This window comes from Ursus arctos, unplaced genomic scaffold (genome assembly GCF_023065955.2).
Source record: "Ursus arctos isolate Adak ecotype North America unplaced genomic scaffold, UrsArc2.0 scaffold_36, whole genome shotgun sequence".
Lineage (NCBI taxonomy): Eukaryota > Metazoa > Chordata > Mammalia > Carnivora > Ursidae > Ursus > Ursus arctos.
This window is the reverse complement of record NW_026623050.1, coordinates 23,904,763-23,915,263: the sequence shown is the minus strand read 5'-3', so window position 1 is coordinate 23,915,263 and position 10,501 is coordinate 23,904,763. Positions and strand designations below refer to the sequence as shown.

At 43.7% G+C, this 10,501-nt stretch overlaps 1 protein-coding gene across 9 annotated transcripts in view; it reads right to left on the bottom strand.

Moving 5' to 3' along the window:
- Positions 1 to 651: 651 nt before the first annotated feature.
- The window catches only part of FAM81A (family with sequence similarity 81 member A), a 130,092-nt gene continuing 120,242 nt past the window's right edge, over positions 652 to 10,501 (bottom strand). For all 9 annotated transcript variants that reach the window (XM_057306306.1, XM_057306305.1, XM_057306309.1 and 6 more), the window contains exon 9: positions 652 to 6,274. In XM_057306306.1, the coding sequence (XP_057162289.1) occupies positions 6,150 to 6,274 (125 nt within the window). In that variant the 3' untranslated portion in view covers positions 652 to 6,149. The remainder of the gene's footprint in view (positions 6,275 to 10,501) is intronic.

Sequence of the window (10,501 nt, the reverse complement as noted above, 5' to 3'; positions counted from 1 at the left end):
GAGCACTTGAAATGTGGCTGGTGCAACCGAGGAACTGAATTCTTAAAATTATTTCTGATTCTATTTAAATTTAAATGGGCTAAGGGCTACTGTATTACGGTGCAGTTCTAGATCCAAGATTCTCAAATTTAACCTGCAGTAGAATCATCAGCAGGACTTGTTAAAGCCGATTGCTGAGCTCATCTGAGTTCCTAATTCAGCACGGGGCTGTCAGCTTACATTTCTAACAAGCCCCCAGGTAATGCTGATGCTTCTGATCTAGGGATACTTTGAGAACAACGGAGCTAAACATTATTCTGACTCCAAACAATTGTTAGATATTGAACAAATCACCTTATGTGCAGGTGTTGACTTTCTTGAAGCAGAATGGCAGCCTAAACTTTGATATGGATGTGGATTCAAATCCCCGCAACTCCATTAATTAGCTGTATGAGCTTTGTTTCATTTCCAGCTTCTATATACAGTTGACCCTTGAACAATGCAGAGGATTAGGGGCACCAACAACCCTCCCCCACCCCCCCTACAAAGCTGAAATTCTGCATATAACTTTTGATTTCCCCAAAACTTAACCAGAAACCTTACTGATAACATAGTCAATTAACACCTATTTTGTAAATTATATGAATTATATACTGTATTCTTACAACAAAGTAAGCTAGAAAAAAGAAAATTTTATTAAGAAAACCATAGGAGAAAATACATTTACAGTACTGTATTTATAAAAAAAATCCACATGTAAGTGGGCCTGTGCAGTTCAAATCTGTGTTAGTCAAGAGTCAACTGTAATATTAGTTAACATTCAACTTCTCCCTCTCTGTTCCATCCACAAAATGGAAATAATAGTACACACCAAATAGGCTAATTACAAAGATTAAATGGGATAAGATATATATGCCATTCAGTATAAGTTAAGATCATGTCCTGCTCAGAAAATGTATTAAATGAGATTATATATGTGAACATATAATTCGTAGCACAAGAAATACACATTTCCACAAAGTAGTTCTGTCAAGATTACCCAGTGCCAGGGGTGCCTGGGTGGCTCAGTCGGTTAAGTGTCTGCCTTTGGCTCAGGTCATGATCTCAGGGTCCTGGGATCAAGTCCTGCATTGGGCTCCCTGCTCAGCAGGGAGCCTGCTTCTCTCTCTTTCTCTCTCTCTCTCTCTACCTGCTACTCCCCCTGCTTCTGTGCTCTCTGTCAAATAAATAAATATATAAAATCTTTAAAAAGAAAAGATTACCCAGTGCCAGTGCATTAGTTTTCTATTGCTGCATATAACCAATTGCCCCAAAATGTAGCAATTTAAAACAACAAATACTTAGTATCTCACAGTTTCTGTGGGTCAGATGTGTGGGCATGGCTTCGCTGGGTACCTCTGATTTAACATCTCTCAGGAGGGTGCAGTAAAGCTACTAGGGCTGCAGTCTCATCTGAAGGCTCAACTGGATGGCTAATGAATCCACTTCTTTTGTTTTGTTTTGTTGTTTGTAAGATATATATTTTTTGGGGGGCACCCAGGTGGCTCAGTTGGTTGACCACCCGACTTTTGATTTTGGCTCAGGTCGTGATCTCAGGGTCATGGGATTGAGCCCTGTGTCAGGCTCCATGCTCAGTGGGGAGTCTGCTGCTCTCTCTCTCTCTCTCCCTCTCCCCCTGCCCCCCCAACTTTCTTGCTCTCTCTCTCTCAAATAATCTTTTTTAAAAAATTTAAAAAATAAAAATGGTAACATATTATTAACATTTTATTATGGTACAAAGTAAAATGTACACATATCTCTTTTTTAAAGATTTATTTATTTTAGAGAGAGAGAGAGAGTGGGGGAAGGGGGAGAGGGAGAGGGAGAGAGAGTCTTAAGCAGACTCCCCACTGAGTGCCGAGCCCATTACAGGGCTCAATCCCATGACCCTGAGATCACGACCTGAGCCAAAACCAAGAGTCAGATGTTTAATCGACTGAGCCACCCAGGCACCCCTAGTTTAACCATTTTTTTTTAGATTTATATATTTTAGAGAGAGAGAGAGAGAGCACACAGAGGGGAGGGGCAGAGGGAGAGAGAGTCTTAAGCAGACTTCCCGCTGAGTGCAGAGCCCAACACAGGGCTCGATCCCACAACCCTGAGATCACAATCTGAGCCAAAACCAAGGGTAGGACACTTAACCAACTGTACCACCCAGGCATCCCTTACCACTTTTAAATGTGTAGTTCTGTGTCGTTAAGTACATCAAATGCAGTAAGTACATTCACATCGTTTGTAACCATCACCACCATCCATCTTCAAAACTTTTTCCTTTTCTCCGACTGAAGCTCTGTACCCATTTGATACTAGCACCCCATCCCCTGCCCCACCCCCAAGCCCCTGGCAACTATCATGCTACTCTGTTTCTATGAGTTTGAGTCTTCTATGTACCTCATACAAGTGGAATCATACAACATTTGTCTTTTTGTGACTTGCTTATTTCACTAAACAAAATGTCCTCAAGATTCATTCATGCTAAAACATGTATCAGAATTCCTTTCCTTGTTACAGCTGCACAGTACTCCATTATATGGATATACATTTGCTTATTCATTGCTTCCACCTTCGGGGTTTGACCCCACCCATCACAGCCCTCTCGACACAGGCCCCTCAGTGGATGCACCTCATCCCAGACTTAGTCCTAGGGAAGCCATGCCTGCTCCAGGGATGAGCCTGTTTAGCCTGAGAATCTGCCCAGAGCTTCCCCACATTCAGGGACTGTCCCCATTCTGGTCCTGCCCACTTATCTCTTCATCCAGGCTCTACTGCTCCTCTGTGTCTCAGGCTGGGATAGCACTTTCTTTGGAGGTCAGAGTCACTTCCCATAAACGATCCCAGCAGGGAATGGGATGCTTTGAACCAAAACATGAACTTCCCATTTACTTGCTATGATACACCACCAATATCTCCCCTCCCGTTCCCCATATTTGACCACTCAGTACCCAAAATTGCATGAACTACTTCAGCATTTTGAAAATTAGAGCTTAGCTGCCTCTTTTAAACAGTTATAATTTCCATTCTGCAGATGAGAAAACTGAGATTCAGAAAGGTTAAGAGAACTGCCCAAGATCACACAGCTAGAAGAGGACAGTGACAGAAGAACTCCATCTAGTTACCATTGAGTTTCCAGGATGTCATGAGTGGTTTGTGGGTGTTTTCAGGCTGAGAACCAAGTGGGATAACCATGGTTTAGAGGGAATCATTCTGTTCCGCTCTGCAGTCACCTAACATAACTCATCTCCCAGTGCATAGAAATGCAGTCCCCTGAGTAGGACAGCCCCAGCACAGGGCTTGCAATGCCTGGGACCCCTCAGGCCTGTGGCACCAACTGGCCTCATGTCCCGTGCCTACACTGATAAACCAGAGGAAGACCTCTGACCCAAGTGAAGCTGCTGAGGGGTCTCTCGTAGGTGTTTGGAACTGGGACACTAAAAAGCAAAGTGACTCCAATGGTGGAGCTGTAAGGTCCTGTGGAGATGGGGCTGCAGTTGGTGGCCTGGCAAGTCAGGCGGGAAGCAAGGATTATCTCTCGAGGTAGGATAGTGGCATACTGGTTAGGTGCCTGGACTGTGGAAGTAGGCTGCCTGGTGTGAATGAATCACGGATCCCACGTATTAGCTGCAGGATTTGGGGCAAGTTGCCCAACCTTTAGGTGACCCATTTTTCTCATCTGTAAAATGGGGACGCGAACAGTACTTGTTGCTACACTGCCATGAGTGAACACGCACCGAGTCTGCAGCACAGGGGCCCAGCACACACTAGCAACTGGCAGCTGGCCTTAGCCCAGAGGCGAGAAGGCACTGCGGCCTCAGACACCCCCAGACGGAGCAGCTCCCCGTGACTTTCCAGTTCCCAGTACATTGCCTCTCACCAAAATACTTTTAAATTTAAAATTCATACACCACGTTTATTTAGAAATTTTATTCCTTTTATTGCAAATTTCTGGTAAAGGAAAGAACACGGAAGCTGATCCTCGTTTAGACTTTGGTCATAAGCGTACGCTGTAGCTCATTGGCTTACAACCTCGGCAGCCTCGGAATCCCCTGGGGGCCTTGGTTACTTACAGATGCCTGGGTCCCACCTCCCAGAGGTGCTGGCTCCGCTGGCCTAGGGGGGCGGCCCGGGCATCAGTAGCTCTTCGAACTCCCCGGGTGATTCCGGCATGTTGCCAGGGTGGGGAACCCCTGCGGGAGCTCAGGACACAAGGTGGGCAGCATCAGAAGCACCTGGGCAATTTCAGTGGACAGCCAGCCGTCACCTGCTCATGCAGCCCTCAACCTGAGTCCAGCTGGCCCCCGGGCCCCCTCTCCCCAGGAGTCGCGCCTGTGGACCCTTCCTCCCCCTGGGACCACAGAGGAGAGAGATGCTGCAGGGGGCAAAGCTCTCTGTGCTGTGGCTTGTGCTTCAGCAGGGAAAACTGTACTGGATGCACTTACTTGATCACAAAAACAAATTCGCTTTCTGATTGCAAAAGAGCGTTCACCTTTGATTTTTCATTGTTAAGGGGAAATCGTCTTCCTATAGAGAGAGGCAAAGATTTGTGATAAAATTAAGGAACGACGTGTTGGATGACACATTCCTTATAGGATTTCTCAGGTCCAAATTTTCAAAGAATTTTTGTCCAGCCATTGAGGGTAAACTACTATGGACTTCAGCAGCCTATTTCATATGGGTAAACAGTAATAGCCAGTTACATATTTCATTTATGATTTATCCTAAAAATAGAAAATGCTTTAATTTTCCTGAGTCCTTGGCAAACAAAAAACATTTTTTTTTTAATTTTTAAAGAACTGTTTTCCTTTTCCTGGGCACCCTCACAGTTTAGAACAGTGTGTGTCTCACCATGGGTTTATACGAACACAGGTGAACAATTTCACTGGCGCCAATTTTCCATGACTAATCAAATATGGCGATTGAAAAGAAAACACCCATCATCTACAAAGCTGCTCAAAATGAAAGTTTCTTGACAGCGTTATAAATGCAATATCAATTTGATTCTCTGTCCATACAAAAGTATGAATTTCTATTTCATTAATAATACTGAATGATTAATGTCTTAACAGTGATAAAATTTTTAGAACATTTAAAAATTACATAGGATCCCATTTTTACATCATAATTCTGATGTATTATCATGCCTTCTATTTTGTCCTAAAACTTTTAGAGGATACATTGCATTGACGTGGTAAAACCAAGGCACAAGAATACAGTTACAATAAGTGTATATAAACCTTAGCACTTTGTGCCAATTTTGGAAACAGTTAGAGAGGAGATCATAAAGCCTGAAAAATTCTCACATCCTATTATGATTAACAATTAATTGTGCAATAAACAGACTATTAACCACCATTCCATTATTAAAGATATGGCTATCACTATACAGGCTGTGGATAATTGAAAAAAGTTTTCAATATTAAAACCTGGTTTAAGTAGGTGGTCGATGCGGATATTGTGCCTTGCGCTATCTAGATAATTGCCTTAAGTTTCCATTTTAATTTGCAGTGTAAATGGCAGTTATCAATCTTTAAGCTATTTTCATTACATAAATGGTGGTTGGGGGGTGGTTTTCCAAAAGTTAAGTCCCTTGTCCCTACAAAAGACAGAAGAGTTACAAGAAGATAACCATATAAGAAATGCACAGATAACAATAATAAAATTCAAATATGGACTAAAAGGTTGGATCCTAATCTACCAGGACATTCTCTTAATTTACGGTGAGGAGCAACACATTCCTGTGACAATTCATTAGTTTCTTAATTAAAAAAAAAAAATCACCATGACATTTTTCAAAATAGTAAAGTCTTGGCTAGAGCGTCAAGCATTGAAGGAAAGTCGTTAAGTCTTTTCATTCATAAAATGAAGGGGTTAAAAGCCTTTCCAAATCTAGGGGCAGGGAGGATATTCCACTGAATTTAGAGAGATGGAATAAAGTGGTAAAAATTGTACTTAATACTTTAAAAGAAAGTGTTTTCGAGACCCAAGGTAAACATTTAGACCCATGAAAACACATTGCTTGGCACATGCACGCCATGAATAGAACACTCCTGAATGCAGTGACAGCCTGGCTACGGAGGTATGCAGCTCTCGCCCCACTGGCAAAACCACTTTTGAGGTCCTTGTCCCAGCTCCCTTCACAGGGGAGCCTCCGGCTTCTGCATCTGCTGGATTTGCTTCTGCAGCTGGTCCTTGTCCAACTTCATCTTGGCTTCAAGAACTTGCCTGAGGGATCCTATGCTTTCATAGATGGCTGTAAACCCTTAAAAAGAGGTAAATTTCACAAGAGTTAATATTAAAAAACAATGCTGTGTCAAATTCTACGCCACATAGTAACAGCTGATTTGGGCAAAAATTATCAGTAGATGCTAAGACTACTGGAGTAAAAGTTTGAGAGGGAACAGGATAGTTACACAGTTTTACAGTATCTCCCTACAGATTACTTTCTAATTACAAAGGGGGAAGGGAACTGTTAAAATGGAGAAATATGGCAGATACCACTTTAACCAAGGGATCAAAGTTAATTTCACCAATACCGGGAGAAACCAACATCATCACATACTCCTGATAAGGTTCCCTGATAAGTGAGGGACACACCACTTCTGTGGCATTTCTGTCCAAAATGCACAGCCTGAACCTAATTAAGAGGAAGCAAACAGACCCAAACTGACATTCCACAAAATACTGGCCTGTATTCTATCATGATGTAACACCACTGAGGAACAGCTTCATACTAAAAGACACTAAATAAACATGATAACGAACCATGCTGTATGCTTCTGGAATAGAACCTAGACCGGGAAGGTCTGCTCTAAAGAAAACAATGGTGAAAGTGGAAAATTGAATATTGAAAAATTTTTCATCACTATTTCCCTGGACTATAGTTATTTAAGAGAATGTCCCTGTCCTTAGGGTTTATAGATTGAAATAATAAAGGATTAAAAAAGCATCATGACTTCTCCAACTTACTCCCAAATGACTTAGGAAAAAAAAATTGTATTTACACACACACACACACACATACTCCCATCACACGAGATAAAGCATATTTCCAAAATGTTAACAATTGGTTAGTCTCTATGAAAGATGTATAGAGTTTTTGGACTATTCTTACAGTTTTTCTAAATCTGAAATAATTTCAAAATAAAAAGCAAAACAAAAGAAAAAATTCCCCATCAAAAAAGCATTTCATGTTATTCTGTATTTCTATGCGTTTTTAAAATACACGTGTAAAAGGTCTCGTCTGTATTAGTAAATATAGAATCTTCTCTCAGGGGCACCTGGGTAGCTCAGTTGGTTGGGTGTCCAAGTCTGGATTTCAGCTCAGGTCATGGGATCAAGCCCTGTGTGGACCTGTAGGCTCAGCTCAGAGTCTGTCGAGATTGTCTCCCTCTGCCCCTCCCACTCATACTCTTGCTCTCCCTCTCGCTCTAAAAATAAATAAATAAATCTTTAGGGGGAAAAAGAATTTTCTCTCAGAAAATTTCCTCTACTGACAATTCATGTCATATAAAGAATAAATATTACTTACTAAAAATAACGTTCTTATTGAACAGAAAGAGACAACAAGTAAAAGAGCAGGTGACAAATCAGCATGTATGGCATATGAGCTTTGATTTGAAAAAGCACATATATGTATAAAATGATACATATAAAGATGACCCCTGGGTGAGAGAAGTTATGAGGATTTAAGAAAATATTTTGTGTTTTCTTATTTTCCATTAAGAAATATATTATTTTTGGAATAAGAAAAAGTAAATCTTTTAATTTTAAAAAGCTCATATGTCCTTCTTATTAGGTACTGAATATTAACCACTTTTTTTAAAAAAGATTTTATTTATTTATTTGACACAGAGAGAGAGAGAGAGCCAGCGAGAGAGAGAACACAAGCAGGGGGAGTGGGAGAGGAAGAAGCAGGCTCCCAGCGGAGGAGCCTGATGTGGGGCTCGATCCCAGAACGCTGGGATCACGCCTTGAGCCAAAGGCAGACGCTTAACGACTGCGCCACCCAGGCGCCCCTGAATATTAACCACTTCAATGGCATGTTGAACAGAAGGGAACAAACCCCCCGAGGGAATGATGCAAAGTTAAACTCTGATGAAATATTCACATACCATATTCTACTAATAGCCCCGAAGAAAGGAAATTTGTTTTTATCTTCACAAGTTCTTCAATGCATACATTTAATTGTGACGCCTACTTATTTTTTTAAGATTTTATTCATCTGCCAGAGAGAGAGCATGTGCACACAAGCAGGGGGAGGGGCAGGCAGAGGGAGAGGCAGACTCCCCACTGAGCAGGGAGCCCAACGCGGGGCTCCATCCCAGGACCCCAAGATCATGACCTGAGCTGAAGGCAGACGTTTAACCGACTGAGCCACCCAGATGTCCCCATGACTTCTACTTACATAAACTAGTCAAGTTTTGGTGGTGACTACAAAGCTATTCTTGGGATAACGAACTACTTTTATTTCCATGTGGCCAAAGGTGATTCTGCAGAAGAAAATTATGGAACCATAGAACTGGAAGGAGCTAGGAGATAATGCAGTGCCCCTCGTCACGCCGTAAGCCTGTCTTGTCTTTGCCGACCATAACCAAGCAGCCTCCACTTGAATACGTTCCGTCACAAAGAGCTCTCAGGCTCACAAAGCCACCAGTGTCTTCTTAGGACCCGTCACCCGAGGATAACCTGCCTCGTGAGGAGTTGAAATCTGTCTTCAAGTAACTTCCACTTACTGGGTCCAGGACTGTATTCCTAAGCTCACAGTGTAAGTCTAACAGTACTTCAGACCTGGACATCAGCGTTACCACTTTCTTCTAAACATATGCGAATTCATGGGCCCTGCTGACTTCTGCGCGGACGAAAATCATTCGCTGCCATGGCAGCATGCTGCCCGCAGCATGAAATAAGCCTTCCAAAGCCGCTCAAAGATAGAGGTTCATTTCGGAGACATACTGATCGTGGCTATGAGCAGAAACGAACCCGCAGATGGCACTACAGAAAGCGCACATCGGTTGCAAAATGAGCAGTTTTCATTTGTGTGCCTGTCCCTCGTGGTGGCTTGCCACATACTTGGAATTGAAACGACACGTCAGTTCAACACAGCACAGCTACTTAGAGAACCACCTGAGGACATTTCACTGTGATGACCGTTAGCCAGGGGGGCGCTCGTTAATTGGCTTTCAGATCCCTCTGAAAATGACCCCGAGCAGGAGTCCAAGCTGGGGAGGAGGAGCACGGAGTTCCGATGGCTCCCAGGAATTCCGCTAGCTAGCTATCACATCGTGCTGAACACCTGCGAACTCAACCGGAGATCTAAAAAAGAATAGCTGCAGCTCTACAAATAGAAAAGCGACCACTTCCTGCAAGGTAGGAGGTGCGGAGACGTGAGTCCGAGGCGATATATGGGAAGATAGAACGGGGAGGGAGCCTCCATCAGCCGGCACCGGAAAGTGACATAGCCGCGGAGGACAAAATCAGAACTTTTAAAATGCTGCTCTGGTGAGGGACGTCCCTGCCTGAAAGGTGCTCAGGCGGCGAAGTGGGGTGGAATCCTAGGTGGGACAATGTGGTCTCAGGATCCCTGGGGTGCCTGAGTGGCAATGTTCCCGGGCATCCGAGCGGGGAAGCTGGCTGCAATCAGAGAACCCAGGAGTTGGCTCTCAGCTGGGTGTTGCTATGCACCACAAACCGTGGCACAGTTGGGAAACTGCTCTCCCAGCAGGGGCCCAGGAAGTGGCAAACAGAAGTGAGACCCCTCTTCCTTCGCTGGGAGAAGCAGCGTGGGTGTGCACCGCAGGAGTCTGCCGGGCTCGGAGACTGGAAACAGGGTCGGGTGCCTGAGACAGAAATGTTCGGTCACAGGCTGGGTGAGCAAGGAGTGCGGCTGGAGACCAGGGGACAGGAGTGACTGACTGCTCTTCCCTGAGGGCACACTGAGAAGTGGGGCCTCGAGCTCTTAGCTCTGGGCTGGAGTTTGGGAGACTGCCATTTTCATTCTCATCTTCTAAAGCCGTGCAGAAAGTCTTTAAGGAACAAAAGCCACATAGAGCAATCAGAAGCAGCTTAATTAGCCTGGCCCCCTGGCAAGGGTGATGCAATTCCACCCAGAGCAAAGACACCTGAGAATCGGTGCAACAGGCCCCTCCCCCAGAAGATGAGCAAGAACTTCCGACTATGACCAAGTTTACTAATCACAGAGAACTGCAAAACTCCAGTGCTAGGGGAATATAGCATATAGAATTGTGGGGTTTTTTTCCACGAATACTTTAGTCTTTCAATTTTAATTTTTTTCTTTCCTTTTTCAACCAATTTCTTTTTTAAGATTTCATTTATTTATTTGTCAGAGAGAGAAAGCAAGCACGAACAGGAGGAGCGGCAGGCAGAGGGAGAAGCAGGCTCCCTGCTAAGCAAGGAGCCTGATGCAGGACTTGATCCCAGGACCCTGGGCTCATGACCGGAGCCAAAGGCAGACGCTTAACTGACTGAG